General features: G+C 39.1%; 2 protein-coding genes across 3 annotated transcripts; one reads left to right on the top strand and one right to left on the bottom strand.

Moving 5' to 3' along the window:
• Window positions 1-551: 551 nt before the first annotated feature.
• LOC115593666 (uncharacterized) lies at window positions 552-3578 on the bottom strand. The gene is made up of 6 exons (XM_030437257.1): window positions 3536-3578; window positions 3198-3256; window positions 2668-2976; window positions 1656-1958; window positions 1176-1304; window positions 552-940 (listed from the first exon to the last, which is right to left on the bottom strand). Exons 2-6 carry the CDS (start codon window positions 3247-3249, stop codon window positions 879-881), a joined length of 855 nt encoding a protein of 284 aa, XP_030293117.1. The 5' UTR covers window positions 3250-3256; window positions 3536-3578; the 3' UTR covers window positions 552-878.
• A 3419-nt stretch (window positions 3579-6997) lies between these two features.
• Window positions 6998-16433, top strand: LOC115593665 (solute carrier family 22 member 5-like). 2 transcript variants are annotated; one of them, XM_030437256.1, is made up of 12 exons: window positions 6998-7271; window positions 8786-8968; window positions 9099-9202; window positions 9849-10003; window positions 10120-10291; window positions 10721-10847; window positions 12764-12870; window positions 13421-13635; window positions 14069-14251; window positions 14351-14486; window positions 15772-15862; window positions 16380-16433. In XM_030437256.1, exons 1-11 carry the CDS (start codon window positions 7062-7064, stop codon window positions 15839-15841), a joined length of 1662 nt encoding a protein of 553 aa, XP_030293116.1. In that variant the 5' UTR covers window positions 6998-7061; the 3' UTR covers window positions 15842-15862; window positions 16380-16433. The 2 variants fall into 2 exon arrangements, with proteins under 2 accessions (XP_030293116.1, XP_030293115.1); XM_030437255.1 differs by lacking the exon at window positions 16380-16433 and having other exon boundaries at window positions 15772-16376.
• Window positions 16434-17657: the final 1224 nt, after the last annotated feature.

Here is a 17657-nt window from a genome sequence, read left to right as displayed (position 1 = left end):
AAATAAGTTTTATACATCATTTTAAAGGTCTTGATGAGCTCTATCAAATGGTAACAAAATATGGTCCCAATAATAGTTACTTTTTAAAATAAAGGCTAAAAACAAAAAGGCATAAGTGAAAAACTATCACTGAGCTTGGCGCACAAAAGGCGTGAGTGCAGGTCAAGTGCATTTACGCCTTTAGTGCGCTGAAGAAATCATACAAGTGTTGTTTTTAATCAAATCATTACAATCAATGAAAAGTGTGTTTTAGCTCTCCTGTAAAATTCTGAAAATGTCACTTACGCCCCCGCGCTCCAAACCCTCGTTATGACAATGACTTTAAGAAGAGTAAATAAAAGGTTTAAGAGCAATTTTTTAAAATCCACACTGTTACAACAGGAAGCATTAAACAGTTTAAAGTATGATATACAGCAGATACGATCAAATATATCGCAATCACACAAGTACTGTATATGATCAGCGTAAAAAAAATCAATAATAATCGAAAAATACAAGTTGAAAAATCCAACATTTAATGAATTAAATGTACTAAATGTACAAAACTCGTCTGCAGTGACACACAATTAAAAGACAAATGAAAGAATGTAAAATCACATGAAAAGCAGTTATTATGAGACGCAAAAGGTCAAAAAACATACGGTAGCTTTTAAATCATCATTCAGTTTGCAGTGAAATCGGCCTCGCTGCAACATAGATATGGTAACAAGTTCATTAATCACAGAAGAAAAACCTTCACTGGAAAATCAGCGGCATGATCCCATCTTCTCCCTCTCAGGTTAGATAATGTCCAGCCATGGTGACGCTCGGGTTTAAAAGAGGACCGCTGCCTTTTCATTTCTAAGATAAAGTGATGCTGCTCTGTGATGATTGGTCGGTCAGGCTCTTGGTTTTCGTGTCACTCTCACATCTGAGTAGATAATTTCAACCTCACCGTTGCCTGGAAAAAGTCAAACAAATGTGAAATATGTTTTGGAGCAGTAACATATCATGTCTTCTTTACTGGCTTTACAAAAGTATGTTCATGGTATTAAATGAATATGATGCAAAAGATATTCGACAAGAAAAAACAACATTCAGAGATCTATAAAACACCACTGTAATACTAACTTACAGTAATGTCAGTTCGGTTCTTATCGAGGCGGATGAAGACACAGGAAGATATTTTGTCTTACCCTCATCAACAGTCGTGGGTCTCGGCTGGTTCCGAACATGTTTAATCCAAAGACACAGCAGCACGAGGAGAAGGAGAGAGACGACACCAGCTGTCACAGCCACAGTCACAACAGGGAAGGAAGAAACTTCTAGAAAACAAACAGCAAACCAAATCATGTATCATTGACATGTCAGTTTAAAAGCTTCAAATATGTTTCTCAAAGCTCCTTTTTATAAGAAAATATGATTTTGAGGCTCATTCCCCATCTGTTAACTTCCGGTTTGACTGTCGGTCCGGTCAGTCCGGTCAGTCCGGTGAGACCTTTCCTGACAACTGAGTCCTCACCGTATTTAATTGTGTCTGGTGTTTAACACGTATCAGATGTCAAATCTGACACTCAGACTGAATGAGTGATTAAATATAATGTGTTTAAAAATGTTAAGATAAAAAGTGAAATAAGACCTGATGAGGGAACTCAGGTGTCCTTTATATACTGTACCTTCACAGCTTGTCAGGCGAACAACAGTTTCATCTCTGCTCACATTGTTCTCAACATGACACACCAAGTGTCCTGTCAGCTGACCGTATAAGCTGATGGTGACACTTGAAACGCCGCATCTGTCTTCAGTCTGATGGTTTATCGTCCCGCTGCTCTGCGACGGGCTGCGGCCTTCGGTCTGCAGCAGGAAGTGACCGTCCAACGTCAACGTGAACTCTACTGCGTCTCCCTCTGAGGAGCAGCTGACGTTCATCAGGTCTGGTGACAAACACACCTGAGACACAGCTGGCTTTGACACTGACGCTGGGAGACAAACACAGAGTCACGTCATGCAGCTCAGCATCTAACCCGCTAAATGCTGAAATTAATTAAAGAAAACTTCATTTGTCCCCGGGGAGCAATTAAAGTCAGGTGGAGTACACAGACACAAACAAGTCAGCACTTTAGTTACACACACACACACACTAAAAACAAGTCAGATAGAACAGAATAGACTAAATAAACTAAATAAGATAAAAGTTAAATCAACTGTTGATAATTGGGATAATTATTCCAATTCCTAATTTAACAGTTTCAAAGAAAAGAAAACAACGACAACGTTTGAGCGTTCAAACTATTTAATAACTTATTTAATAACTTTTATAAATTATTATTTTACTATCAGAAAAGAGCTTTGTGTGCAGAGCAACACTCTGAAAATCAGAGTTTGTGACACATGTTAGTGAAATGGCACACATAGGAAATGATTATGAACATATGTGTATTTCTTGTCGAGTTTGATTAATAAATTAAAGGCTTATTAATACACATCCATGTAAATTGTAAGATGAAGCATGAATATTCTATATTCACGTTTCCACAAAACTGTTATTGTATAAAAGGTAAATGTTTTACATACTGTATGTACTTCATATCAGCCAAGCCCTCTCTAATTCTTGTTTAAGATATAGAATAAATGTAATTATAATACACATTTGGAATAAACATGGTTTTTGTTCCTTTTTTTACCCACCAGTTATTTGTAGTTGCATGTTGATTTTTTTTTGTAAATTTCCATCAGATCCAAATTCTTCCAACAGGTAATCTCCAGAGTGTCTTTTCGTTGCCTTCCCCAGTTTTAATATTCCATCAGTGAATGACCCATATTCCTCATTCACAGTCACACTGTGCTTTTTCACTTTTAAAATCATATGTTTTTTATCTTTTTTCAGCATGACATCTGGATTAACTGTATCTGTCAGATGAAAAATCAGCGGCTGTCCCACTGCTCCAGAACACCGTCGAGGTCCAGTCGGTTCAAGGAAATTACATTCAATCGCTCCTAGAAGAACAAAATTACAAAAACATGGAATTCTCAATGTAAAATACATCTGAGCACACTTTTCTATTTTGTGTCTGTGATTATTGTTTATATTTTGCTGCTGAATTCATACTGTAAAAAAAAACCATTATTCAATTCAGTGATTGTGTTTGAAAGATCATCAGCTTCCTTCTGGATTATTATGAACAGAACTGTTTATAGACGTTTATACTCAGACGCACCTTTTGCCAGAGCTGTTGTTGCCAAAGTGAAGATCATGAAGATGGAAGTCATCGTTTTTCTGTTGAGACACACAAACGCAGGTTAAAATGATACATTTGATTCCTACTTTAACTTTACTTATATATGTGACTGAAATCCAGATTAATTCATAGTTTGATGTTGAAAAGTCAGTTTAAATTAAAGCTGGCGTAAACAATATGAAACGCGTAATAATCAAGACAGTTCTAAATAAGGGAGGATAAATTTGACTCTCGGCAAATTACTTTTTTCTTGAACAAATACTACAATGTGTGTGCTCACTGTAGCTAATCTCAGCACAAGATAAAAACTGTCTCACCGCCCTCTGAGTGGTGTGATGTTCAAGGCTCGCCCGTAAATGTTCCACTGACAGCAGGCGGGTTCACGGTCCTCTCTTTGTGTTTTCTTGTTATGTGGCAGATCGTCAAGGAAGAGGCGACTGTGTTGTCACTCACAAGTTCACAACTCTTTTCAGTTATAAAGGTACTGAATATCAGAACACCAATACCTGACATCACACAGATAAAGAATGCTGACAATACATTTATAATAATTATTAATAACGATAATAATGTTTGTCTCAGATGTATGTCCAGTGTTCTGAAAGACTTTCAGTTGTAACATTTCTTAATTATCAGGTGCTCTGTGAGACGCTCCAGTCACAGTATGAAAGGTTACAGTATCCTGAAACACTTCATAGATAGAATACGTCATATTCAATGGAAAATTATGACCAAATATCTCTTATTATAAAATAATGTGATTTAAGGGCCATAACCTGTGATTCTGGTGTTTGTCTGCAGGATTGTATCAGGACACACCAGAAGACTTTAAACACTGGACACTACTGCCTTCAGCTGATAGAGATCTGTAAAGCATCTGTAGCATCAGCATCAGAGTTATTCAAGTCAGGGGACAGAACAAGATGACTAACCACAAACACTGTGACACATTTTTTTACACGATGGTTCGAACTTTTGGGAAATAAAAAATATATTTCATTTTCACATCTTGGATTTGTGGATTCGTGGCCGTGCTCGATCTTAGCAGCTCTCTGAACCTGTGTTATACTGTATGTACGGCACGTTTCAAACTATCACTACACTATTATGTTTCCGTTTAAAAACTACTGTATGATTAGTCAAGTACAGATAATGTAACTCTTAGTTTCTGTGTGTGAACCTCGTCTTTTGGTTTTAAATTCAGCAATAACCTGGTTTCACCTTTACATTATTTCAAACATGTAAACACTGATTATTGTGTTGTAGCATACTTGAGGATTTACAACACAAAGATATGACTGTACTGTCAGCAACCTTCTTTTTCTGGAATGGCATGAAAAATGTAAAGACTCACACAGACTGATTCACTTGTTACCCTCATACACTGGCATCATTTTTATATTATTGAAATATATATAAGTTAAAGCAGAGTGCCAAACCACAAGTTCATATAAAGAACCTGCAGAAATAGCCCCTGCTCACAGCTGTGACCTCTGTTTGAGGCACGTCTGCAGACTGTTGGCGGCTGAGTAAAGTAGAGTAGCGGAGGCTGTAGACGGAGGTCACTCGTGGTGCCAGTTTCCATTTCAGTGCAGACGAGCAGTGACTTCTGCCGACAAACGTCTTCACCATCTGTCAAACCAGCTCAAAGAGCTCAGTGCCTTTTTTCTTAATGAGTATAGTTTTTAGGGGGGACACGCTGTAATTGGCTCTTCACATTTTCAAAAGTAAATGCTTCCAGCACCTCCATGTACATATGGAGGCACGCTGCTGTTATCTTATTCATTCACCTGCATTGTGAGCACATTGCAAACCTGTCTGAAGACACATGAAGAAATGCAGCTGTTTACATTAAATACTATAAATTATACTTTAATACTACGCATAACTAAAAAAACGTCTCTGTCACAAAACTTTCTCACAGGCAACTCTTGTTGCTGTGCATGAGATTAAACCATCTGTGAAACCCGCAGCTGAAAACCACAGTTTGTTTCTTCTTCTGTATCCGTCTGAGCCTCAGCGCCTGTCTCACACTCTCACGGCTCCATGACTGACTCACCTTCTCTCAACATTACTCTGCTCAAATGAGTTTGTAAAGACAGGTCTTTAAATTCATGAAACATACAGCTCATCTAAGATACAAGGGGTTAACCCTGACTGTCTCAGTAAAGCCAGGATGGCTGATGGCATGATGAAGTCTTCCTCTTTCTTCTGTCTTTCTTTCTTTCTGAAAATATTTGAAACCATAACCTTTGAATTGTACTTCTTGCTGATGTGTTTGTATTTGAGGGAGTAGAGCCACGGTTTACTAGTGCAGCACATTTAGGGTCGAGTCGAGTGCACACGGACACTCTAGAAGAGACGTTCGATTCTTAGTCTTGGATTATGAATGATTAGGATGAATCTACAGCCCTCGTGGTAACTGGGGATATTTCCAGCAGATTGATCCTAATTTACCAGGAATGTTTCATTAACTCCTCCTTAACTCTCCTTCCTCTTCATCTTTCCACCATTTTCTCCTCTGCTAAAGACCTCAACACTTCCTCCTTCCTACTTCTAACAATATTTCACCTTACAAGCTCTTTTAGAGGCAAAGATACTTTGTGAATAACTTCCAGGGACAATTCATAGCATTGTATTTAAAGGAGCAACTCTTTGTACCAGGAAACTTGGTGAGTATGTCCCTACAGTTTAATTGGTAACCAGTCAGCACCAGTCAGCACTTCATGGTTCCTGGTTAATGTCAGCCTGACCCAAGATTGGCTCAACCTTATCAACATTATCAGTTAATCAGTGTACAGCTGGTAGAAAACTGACTGACTGATACAAACAGTGAAAGTTACCAACCTGACAGAAACATCAATACACAACTCTGGTAGAGCCCTTTGTGATAAAAGTACTTGTCTTTTAGAGTTGACTGAGGGGAGATTGTATTTTATTAAACTCTTAAATAATTGTATAGCCATTTTTACGACCTTCATCCAAGTTATCAGATGGGCTTTGGTTATCGCAGTGTCTGTGTTTTACAATGGGGCGGGTGCTGTATCTGTCATGTGTGATGTCATCTGACTGTTGTGACGGACACAGCTGCTGCTCTTCTGTTTGATGTTGTTTATTTACTGTAACTTGGAGGCATTTATGTGCAAGTCCAAGACAAATCTGCCTACGGGGACAAGAAAGAACAAATATTTGTTAGTCAATTAAATATCTCAACAAATAAGTGATGACCTTACTTAAAATGTAGGTTTTCGGGGCGCCGTTAAGCTCAGTGGGTAGAGCGTCCATGTACAGAGGCTGCGTCCTCGCTGCAGCGGCCCCGGGTCCGACTCCCGGCCCGGGGCCCTTTACTGCGTGTCACTCCCCCTCTCTCATCCTGTTTCCTGTCACATCTTCAGCTGAACTGTCAATAAAGCCAAAAGGCCAAAATATATATATATATAAATAAATGTAGGTTTTCCTCTTCAGATATATTGTACTATAACAAACTCACTGTCATAACCTTTGATGAGGCACCTTCATCAGGTCTAAATGTCAGTGTTTTGGTTAATGACCAGTAAAAGTAATGACAGTCCTGTCAGCCGTCTGCTATCTGCTAACTCACAAATGTTACTGTGCTAATGCTTGTAAACATTGTACCTGCCAACAGCATTATCTTGGTGTGGCACATTTACCACAACTTTTCCTTTTAGCTAATGTGTCACTGTTTTAGAGCATAATAAATCAACTAAAATTGTCATGCACGGTGCAAAGGTGATGTTGACTTCACACGTGCACACCGCAGATAAAAGCCCTTGCAAGGAAGACAGGAGCAGACATTAGTATTAGAAAGAAGAGAATACTGAGATGATGAATGATTATGATGAAAGCATAGCCTTCCTGGGGCACTGGGGATGTTTTCAAAAGACTGTCTTTTTCCTGCTCTGTGCCAGCACCATCCCCAATGGAACTGGAGTTTTATCCATCATCTTTGTGGCTGACATTCCTGCTCACCACTGTAGGATTCCAGAGGCCAACCTAACCCAAGACTGGCTCAACGTTGTCATCCCAACAGAGGTAAAGTGTTAATTAAAGTGTTAGTTAAAAGGTAAAGTGTCAGAAAACTGTTGCAGTTTGGAACGTTGGACAAATAGATTGTTCACACAACATTGTTACAGTATCACACTAAACTGTTAGTATTAATTCTTTTAAGTCTCCTCTTGCTATTCTTACAGGCACTTTGGATTTAAAGTTGATATATTGTGAAATGTGTATGTTGTAGAATCATGAAATTGATGATAAAATAACTAAAGTTCGTTGTTATGGACAACACAGTGTGTGAATTAACACTTACAAATTGATTGCACTTGGGTTTTTCTCTACAACCTCTAATTCATATCATGGGTTTTCTTGAAAATATGAATCTGACATCTTTGAAAGTCAAACAGTATACTTACACCGACCTGTACTTATTATAATATGTTACAAATATGTACTCGTATTTAAAAATCTTCACTGTAAAGATTTTTTATAAGGATAAATTATATATTCTTTTTTTTTTTTACCAATGATAATAACTATTTTACTGCAAATGAATTCATACACTGATCACATACTGAGGAGGAGGAGTGCTGCTGCGTGCTCCTCTGTGTGTGCATGGATCTGATCAATATGGGATGAGACGGCTGAAATACATCGTTAATGAGGAACATATTAATGACATCAAAAGCTGCGATCATCAGCAGCAGAAACAACAACAAACAACAATATGTTTATCTCTGCATTAATGCTTGATTACTAATTAAGAGCTCCTGACTCACTGACATGTTAATGAATGTCCTGTGTTCTTCTACACGTCCTGATGTCACACACAGTCCAGATACAGTAAAACAGTTTGACATGAAGCAGCTGCTCTGATGAATCCTGAGATCCTATCTAAAGATATTTTTCTCAGAACTACAGCTTTCACTGCGTTCATGGAGATGTTTAAACCAACTGATCCTCTCTAATCATGGAATCTGAGTGTTTGCACATTGTGAACCTGCCTGTGTACATATATCAACTATATAAATGATGCGCTCTTTGAATAGCAGGACTGGGTCTTGGACTTTAGACCAGCTTTTGTTGCCTCAAGATAGATAGCGATCCACCCTACCTCACTTTTAGACCATTACGTACACATGCAACGTACACAACATGGCCACTGGGTGTGAAAATGACGACTACGTTGGTCTAAAAAAGTAGACATGACACTGTGCGCCACCTAGCGTCAAGCGTCAGAGAGAGTCATAGTTATTGCTGCTGCTGATATGCCTCACAAGAGTTTTTAGTATTTAAACTGTTATTATACTGAAGGACACATAGTGATACATTGTAACGTAGAGAAAAAAGAGAACATTTCAAGTTTTTTTCTTAATGGCTGAAAACCCAACTGTCTTTGACTCTTTATCCAGACACAAGACGACATTGTGTAGTATGCAGCTAACCAAGTCATTACACGCTCTGACTTGCATGTTTCCTGAATCGAGTTTGCACTTATTGAATTGCAGTCAAAATGTAACCAATGCATTTTGTGTGATTGTGACCGTGAGGTGGTGAATGGGAAACAGGAGCAGAGCAGCTGCAGCAGATACAGACTGGACGTGGTCAGAAATCTGTCTGCTCAGGGATTCATTCCAGGCAGAGACGTCAACCTCACAGAGCTGCAGCAGGAGGGCTGCGTGGACGGCTGGAGCTACAGCAGAGACATCTACCAGTCCACCATCGTCTCCCAGGTCACTTACTTTGAGTGTGTGCTTGCTCATGTGTGTGTACCTGGAATAGACCTCTCATCAATGGTTTTTAAGAATTGTTTCTTTGTGCTTTGATTTCTCCTAAATGTCTGTTTAATGTGGGCTCTTCCAGTTTGACTTGGTCTGCGCTGACCAGTGGAAGCAGCCGTTCTCCTCCACAGTTTACTTTCTAGGAGTTCTTTGTGGATCCTTCTTCGCAGGACAGCTCTCAGACAGGTACCAAAGACACAAGCTCAGTGTGCCGTATACTTAATTAGTGCTTTGAAAAGTGACTTTCACAACTAATTGATTTCTCTCTTTTCGGTCACAGAGATGAACGTGAAAAGATTGAAACATGGTATTAGTATTTGAAATTAGGGCTTGAAAATAGTTTCTATTCTTTCTTTTCTACTCTATTGACGGTGACACGTTGTGGCTTCCTTCTTGTGGCAAATGTACTCATTGTGAGTCTCTTTTGACAAAGCATCTGCTAAATGCCCTGAATGTAAATAACGTATGTAATGTAATGTAAATGGAATCTTGCTGAAAGAATGCTCATTTGTTTTTATCTAATTTGATCAAACAGCATTACCAATAATACTCTATTAATCTTTATCCTGAACAGACAACATGCCCTTAAAGGGCATTTGATGTGATTAATGAATTACTACATTTATCAAGTGCTCATCAAGCATTTTGAACGTTTTCTTTTTTGTGTGTTTATGATGACTTTTCATCCTGAATCTGATAGAAAAACATGCAAAAATATGTTCTGTAGAAATTATTAAAGTTTATTAAGCAGATTTTTGCTCCCAGCTCTTCTCATATCCAATATCTCTTTTCTATTCTTGGTCCTGTTTTAATGTTGGTCTCATCAATATAGATTTGGAAGGAAACCTGTATTTTTCATAACTATGGCATGTCAGACGATTTTTACCTTTGCTCAAGTCTTCTCCCCTTCGTGGACGGTGTTTTCCATCCTCCTCTTCTTAAGCGGTTTGGGACAGATAGGAAACTACGTGTCTGCCTTCGTGCTGGGTACAAAAAAGTTCCTGCTTCTACTATTGGCACAATATTTGCTCCAGATTGGACCTATTTGATTTCTATAAACTGTCCACATGTTCATGTCTTCCTCTTTATTTCTGTCTGTGCAGGATCAGAGATCTTGTCTGGCAAGGTGCGAGTCCTGTACGCATCACTGGGTGTGTGTCTGTGTTTCGCCCTCGGCTTCCTAATACTCCCGCTCTTCGCTTACTTTTTAAGGGACTGGAAATCTCTCCTGCTGGCTTTATCTCTGCCCGCCCTGCTGTACATCCCTCTCTGGTGGTGAGTTCTACACTATTTCACATTCAGCAGCTTGTGTTTGTGTTTCTTTTAAGCACAGTTTGGTCACATGCACAAACAATTCCAGTGAATTTATCATTGATAATGAAATTCTTAGTTCACAAGCACTCTCCAGTACTGCTTATGCAAATATGTTTTATAAAGTTGGGTGCCAGTGTTGAGAGTCTGGGTGGAAATGCAGCGGTGCTTCTCTGCCTGCCATGACATTTTGGATTCTCTGGTCCAGGGCAGTATAGAGGGCTTCTGACGTTGCCTCATCCATTCAGTCTGTCAACACAATGTTCTATTAAAAGTCTGGGTTAAAGTCCCCCCCACAAAAAAAATGATATATTTGTTGCAATGTTGTTTTTGTTGAAGTGAAGTTTAACTTTGAGTGACTTGTGATTCTCCTCCTGTTGAATACTGAGGAAGGTTTATCCCAGAGTCTCCTCGCTGGTTGGTCTCTCAGGGACGAGTGGAAGAAGCTGAAGCCATAGTGAGAAATGCTGCTAAGAAGAATCACATTGAGGCCCCAAAAGACATCTTTCAAAACTTTATTGTAAGTAGGACCAAACAGAAAGCTGATAATTGAAGACATTTTGGGGAACTAATAGGTGCATATTTCATCACTCTGTGTCTGGCCTGGTTCAGTGTGTGTAAGATTAATTACTGCGGATTTTGTCTGTTTATTATTGTTTATTCTACGATCAGATTCCTGCATTTTCACCACGTGCCGGTTTGTTATTAGCCTAGGTGGCTATATTGTTAAGGCAGAGAATTATTTTTTATTTTTCCAGTCTTATACTTCCACTTTATAGACTGATCTCAAGACACACCTTGCTGTATACCTACTGATGCTGCTAGCTCGGCTAGCTTCGTCTTTAGCCTGGTTAATTTGGTTGCTTGGGCTGTTGGACAATAGGTGTGTGACAATGTATTACCTGTCCACAGGTAGGTGAATGTATCCTTTCAAACATTTGAAATAGCTAGATATACCTCTGTGGTATTTATATAGGGTGAAATATCAATATTTTCAAGGTATGGTATAGAAGTTAGAAATTCCAGTATCGTGACAATGACGCCCTACACCTTCCAAGTCGTAACCCCTCAGCCTCAGGTGCACGGGGCTTTAAACCATTGGAAGATGTCCTTGTTACAATTACAGTTTTTCTCGATTGTTTACACACATTTTCTGAAAGCATGCCTCATGCTCTCAGAACTCTACACACAAATCAAAAATCACACACACACAACGGGAAAAACCCCTCAATTCTCCTGCAAAATTAAACTTTACATTCAAAACAATGTTATTTCTTCTCAAAATGGTATTTTGTTTTCAAATGACACACAAACCATCAAATGAATAGACATTTATAAGAACCAGTTGAACACTGATGTGCTCAGTGTAAAACACTATGATGAATGAAAACACTTCTTCTTCATTCATCATAATGACTTAGGCCTGTTTTGTTCAGTTACACTTACTACAGTCAGTACATACATAAGTGTGATGTAAAATATTTGAGAATATTGTTTTTATACTCAGAACACACAAATACACGGTAACAGATATATTTTATTTTTCCCACAAAAACAATGTACACAGTGTACATCCCAACCAACACAAAGTGCATATACAACAATAAACGGTCTACCTACAAAACAACAGGAGAATTTACTGTTCACAGTTACAGTAAAAAAATAAAATAAAAAAATAAAAAACTGTGCAGCATGCTCTCCTCTGTTTCGGTCTGGCCACAGCACCTCATCCTCATCACAAGCCGTGTTTTCCCGGCCAAGCAGCAAGAGAAATATCACCTAGCTTAGTGAATCCAGCCATGAAAAGCACCAGCTGCTGTATATCCACATGCATCTTCCATAGCTTGGAGAAGGGGTATACGCATTTGTGGATTTGTGGATTTCGGTCATACACTTTACAAAAAATTCTCAATAGGATTGAGGAATGGAGAATATGGAGGGAGATAAAGCGTGGTTGGGCAGTGAACCAGTTACGAACCAGAGCAGCCCAGTGGAAACTTACGTTGTCCCAAATGACAACGTACCTGAGCTGCTCTGGTGGAGTGAGTGTGTTGTGTAGGTGTCCAGGTGTTTGCCCATGTGATGAGTCAGTGTGCATAGTAGGGCAATTCACTGTAGAATTTTGAATGACAGAGTGTTTTTTGTGAAAGCAAGAGATTTTCTTCATGAAAATTGTGCCAAATGCAGAGAATTGTGTGTAGTGTTTTGAAAAAAGTGTGTTTTAGAACTGCAATTTGAGTGTAAAGCAGGAATTGTGCTTGTAGTTTAGCAGAATTGGTTCAGGGAGTTGGTGCATGAGTTACATGTTGTGGTCATTGTGTCTCAAGTACCAGTTTTTGTGTGTAAACAATTAGAAAAACTGTAACTGACTTCAGTAAAAACACCCTAGCATATGAAAATAACAGCAAGCTAATAATCAGGTTTTGTGTCTTGTAGCCTGATAAGGAAACTACATGTTCTAAGGAAGAGGAAAGCTACAACGTCTTTGATCTGTTCAGAACCAGCAGCATCAGAAACACAACGCTCATTCTCTTAATTGTGTGGTGAGTCTGAATATTATCACGCCTTTATACACTTAATTGTGTACATTATGCTGTATGGCCAAAAACATGTGTTCAGTCAAACATTACACACTTATATGGACATGTATTTCTGAAATGGAAGGAGACATCTGCTACAGATAATTCCCTGATTAAAGCATAGACTTGTAAATCGAGCTGTGACAAAAAAAAAACCCTCACAAATTCAGTGAAGTTCACAAAGGACAAGCAGATGCTGAAGGCCAGTTCAGTGGTCTGTATTTAAATGTAGCAACATCAAAATGGGGTTTCAATGAAAACGATTCACAGACTGTCCGTCAGCAAGCAACAAGGATGAAGAGAGATTACTACAGTTAACTACACCTGACAGTGGAGGCAAGAGAAAATTAATACATTTTTTAAAATCCCCAAATAAAACTTATGCAATTGTGCCATGCAGAAAAATTGCTTTAGGCTTGGTGTGACCACTAGTTATTTTCAAATATGACTTGAGAGCTTTAAACAAGTCTGCATCCCATCCTCAATATGCACCTTGGATCTGTGTCTGACCTAGGTTCACTCTTCTTACTGGCTATTACGGCCTGTCCCTGAACTCAACACAACTCAGTGATAACCCCTATATCAGCGCCTTCATCTCAGCAGCTGTAGAGGTGCCAGCGTACATTTCTGCCTGGCTGGCTCTTGCATACCTCCCACGACGATATGCTGCAAGTTCTGCAGTGCTCCTTGGAGCAGTGTCTCTGTTCCTCATTCAGCTGGTGCCACAAAGTAAGTAGCGAAAATGCATCACGCACAGCTTTAAAAGACTCACATCATATAACTACATCACATTTAGCAGCAAATCTCCACAACACACGCCAAGGCTGAAAGTAGCTTATAACTGGCAGAACCCTCAAATTAGCTCCCAAGTCTAAAATAAAGTTACATTTAAGTTAAGTTAAATAAAAAGAGGCAGTCCAGAGAACTCTCAAGTAATCAAGACCTGCTCACAGCCAGTCTTGCAGTCTTTCATGCCCACATGGGTCTCAGTGTAATGTGTGTAATTAGGTGAGAGAGGCTGGTGACAGGACAAAGCTGGAGAACAACAATGGTTAGAGGAACACGCCACAAAGAACCTGCTAACATTTCAGGATTCAAATCCATGAATCATGCTATTCTGTTCTAAGATAAACTTCTATACTCTATATTCTATCTCCTTCAGATTTACCAGAGCTGTTTATCGCGATGGAAATGCTGGGTAAATATGGCTTCACCACAAGTTCCTCCATTGTTTTTACCTACACAACAGAGATTTACCCAACAGCAATCAGGAGCACAGCAACAGGGACATGCGCCACCATTTCCAGAGTGGGCTCCTGCATTGCACCTTTTGTGTTTCAGCTGGGTGAGTGAACTGGTCTTAAGCTTTTATTTGACCTGTTTTGGCATGCCACAAATGACCCGGGCCTCTTCCATCCTAATTGACCCTCCTCCCCCTCTACAGGTGTATATTTTAAGTATCTGCCTTATATTTTACTGGGAAGTCTGGCAGTTGTGTCTGCCATTGCAACGCTCTTCCTACCGGAGACTTTTGGAAAACCTCTACCTGAAACATTTGAACAGATGGGTAAACGAGAAAGGTGAGATGGTTCTACTGTAAAGCAACAATATCATCATAGACAAAGGGATGATAACAATAACAAGCAGTGCATGTAAAAGTCCAGTGTACTGGTAGCAGTGAGGTTGCAGATTCTAAAAAAGCCAGTACGTGATTTGACCGCTCTGGGCCACCGTAGAAATGTTGTGCAACATGGCCGCCTGTGTGGAAGAGGACTTGCTCACACTGTATATACAATGCTAATATTAAGGTCACGAAAACACAACAGTTCTTACTTTCAGGTGATGGAAATATCAAAGTGAAATTGTTATATGACAAAATCGTGAGATGCTGTAATTTTTTGATAACATTATAATTAGAAATATTATAGTACTGTACCACTGCAGAGATGCAATAATCCAACAAGTGTCACATCATCAGGCTTAATATTGTTTTCAGTGAAGGTAAAAATGTAAATACAAAAACAGAGTCGGCACACTTGATAATACTCACATGAAGCTTTATGACCTCCACATGTCTGAGACGTCAGAGGATGGACTCGGCAGAGAGCAGTATTACGTGTGCAGACTAATGGTCATCAGGAATATCAGTCAAAATTATCACAGTATGATATTTCAACCATACTGTGCTGCCGAATTATACACTGATAAAATCATAACTTTGAAGATGAGACCCCATTACACCCTACACACTGGACTTAAAGATGTTTTTATGATTAAATGAAGGATGAAAAGATTACAGTTGTTGGTGTAACAGGGTTACGGACCCTCTAACAGAAAGGCTCACAGCAAGGGTCTAACACATTTAAAAGGACGCTCAGACACCAGATGAATAGTTGAACCAAAGTTTTATTTTGAAATCAAAGGAGCACAAGTAAAGAACCTGACAAAGAGGATGGAAAGCCCAGCTGAAATAAAAAAGAGACTGGGAAATCACCGAGCCAGCCACGCAGTGGGCCATCGCACCCAGCTGTCCACTCTAAACTATCAAAAAGAGAAAGAACAAAGTGATCTGGATGGAAATGAACCAAAGATAACCGAAAACTCAAACCACACTAAAGACAATCTAAAACAAAACCCCAGCACTGAAAAACATGCAGGGCAAAAAGACAACAAGAAGGAAAAGGGAAATGTATCCCCCTTCTGATGTGAGCTGGGCAGTGAGACATACTCAGTCGTCCACAAATGCTGTCGTCATGTAACTGCAACACACCTTGACAGGTGTGTCTTCCTGAAAGATAAAAACACAGACAAAAGAAGGGCCGGCCAGAGAGCCAGAACTAAATATGTTTTGTTTGTCTTTAACAGGATGACATGTCCATGTATCGCTCAACGAGAAACAGCGGAACCTGTGGTGCTTTTGGAAAGTCAACTGTGATTCATGAACTGACATATCGAAGTGTGTATCAGGATTACTGTTGTATTTCTCATGTTCTATTTATGATCTTCCATCAGAAATAAGATGATGGCTTTTCCTTCTCAGAGGACAGGATATGAAAATATAGCAATCTAGTATTTTTAATACAGAAGAGAGTTTTAGAAAATGACACACGTTGAGCTCTTGAGTTAAAAACCTCTATTTTCCTTTTCAGGGTTTCAAAAGACTTGCTCTATTTCACTCATTAGTTTAATTAAAATCAATAATCCAGCTCATAAAGCCCTGAGGGTGTGTACTGCCTAACAACTGTGAGATCACATTCATTAAAATACTGCAATTCTATGTACAACTCACATTCCAAAAAGGTTACGTTAATGCTTCTCCTCTTTGTACAAAGACAAATACATTTTATTTTTTATTTTGTAAATATCAGTCAGTTTCATGCCTGAACACACTAAATTGTAAGTACAAGTATGACAACTATGTTTTTGTTGAATGCATTCTGACTAAACCTGACATTAATAAACTGTGTGTGCAGGAGATGTTGCTGCCTAAACTTACTGGAAACACTTATGATGAGTCTACTGTGGAGGTGACGACAAAGTCCCATGAGATGCCCGTATGAACTGTGGGTAATATTAGATATAAACCTATGACAGTTGTTTGAAGCATTGAGGTGAGGGGGAGCTTCAACAGTTTTATTTGATCAAAGTTTACATAGAAGCTGTACATAGGGAGCATCAGCATAATGTGTAATTGTGGCCATATTGTTTTGATAGGGTGACTCTTTTTCCAGAAGCAAAAGAGGCAAAGAACCTGATGTGACAGCAACAAAAGGTGGGAACGACCCAGTTCAAGAGATTTGTTGTGATTCCCAGAGTCAGACATGTCATACGGTCTCATCTCGTGGAGAATGAGCACAAACAGTTCTCAGAGTTTTAATACAGCTGTGCATGTAGGCTATTATTCAGGTGAGGTCTTTTTTACTTTATTAGGGCCCGAACAAGTCTCGACCTGCGAGGTCCCTATTGTTCTTTCAAATGACGACTTTTTTGTCCCAAATCATCGCATTTTTCACTGCCTGCCCAAAATTCACCAAACTTGGAATGTACATCACGCCCGCCGAAAAATATTATGATCTATTGTCGTCCTGAATTTCCACCACTAGGTGGCGCTATAATCAAGGAAAGTGTATTTTGGCTTATAACTCCCGTATACTTTGTTGCACGTTCCACACGTTCAGCGAATTGTGCTGAGTCTTTGGGTATAGGCCACGCCCATTTCCGCCTCTCGTTTCTTTCGCAAATTTGCTCAAGTTATTACAGTTTTTATTGATTGCTTTGATGCAGCAGTCAACTCAAACTCCACATTTTCAAAACAGTTAACACACAGGCTGAAACAGCGGCACTCATGGTCAGAATGACTCATTTTGTTTGCAAAAGGCTCTAACCGCGCCAAAACATTTAAAATATGCAACAAAAGCTAAATTTTGCCTTCAAACAACACAACTTGCAAACAAGTGTACGAGCTCTTCCAATCAACCATTACACAGTGGACAACAAAATACAAAGTACAGCTCTCAGTGTGAATCGGTGCACCAGTGCTTGTCAGTGTGACCTGTTACTCTACGTAGCTTTCATGCCATTTGTTGTCAAATTTGCCGTCTTGCAAAGAATTGAATCCAGAATCAGAAATGCTTTGATGCATTTTTTGATTCCATTGATTCTTTTTTTCGAACTGTGGCTGAAAACTGAAATACTGTAATTATTACACAAAATACATAAAATCTATTAGAGTAAATAGAAAGAAAATAAGA

The sequence above is a fragment of the Sparus aurata genome, chromosome 13, assembly GCF_900880675.1.
Source record: "Sparus aurata chromosome 13, fSpaAur1.1, whole genome shotgun sequence".
NCBI lineage: Eukaryota > Metazoa > Chordata > Actinopteri > Spariformes > Sparidae > Sparus > Sparus aurata.
The sequence above is the reverse complement of the archived record's forward strand: the minus strand, read 5'-3'. Positions and strand labels throughout refer to the sequence as shown.

Excerpts from the sequence above, each read along its gene's own strand:
- LOC115593666 (XM_030437257.1), bottom strand. The coding sequence starts at position 3,249 with ATGACTTCCATCTTCATGATCTTCACTTTGGCAACAACAGCTCTGGCA. Across the intron at positions 2,977-3,197 it reads AACAACAGCTCTGGCAAAAG|GAGCGATTGAATGTAATTTC; the intron begins GTGCGTCTGAGT and ends TTGTTCTTCTAG. Across the intron at positions 1,959-2,667 it reads CATGCAACTACAAATAACTG|CGTCAGTGTCAAAGCCAGCT; the intron begins GTGGGTAAAAAA and ends TTTGTCTCCCAG.
- LOC115593665 (XM_030437256.1), top strand. The coding sequence starts at position 7,062 with ATGATGAATGATTATGATGAAAGCATAGCCTTCCTGGGGCACTGGGGA. Across the intron at positions 10,292-10,720 it reads CTGTACATCCCTCTCTGGTG|GTTTATCCCAGAGTCTCCTC; the intron begins GTGAGTTCTACA and ends ATACTGAGGAAG. Across the intron at positions 13,636-14,068 it reads CATTCAGCTGGTGCCACAAA|ATTTACCAGAGCTGTTTATC; the intron begins GTAAGTAGCGAA and ends TATCTCCTTCAG.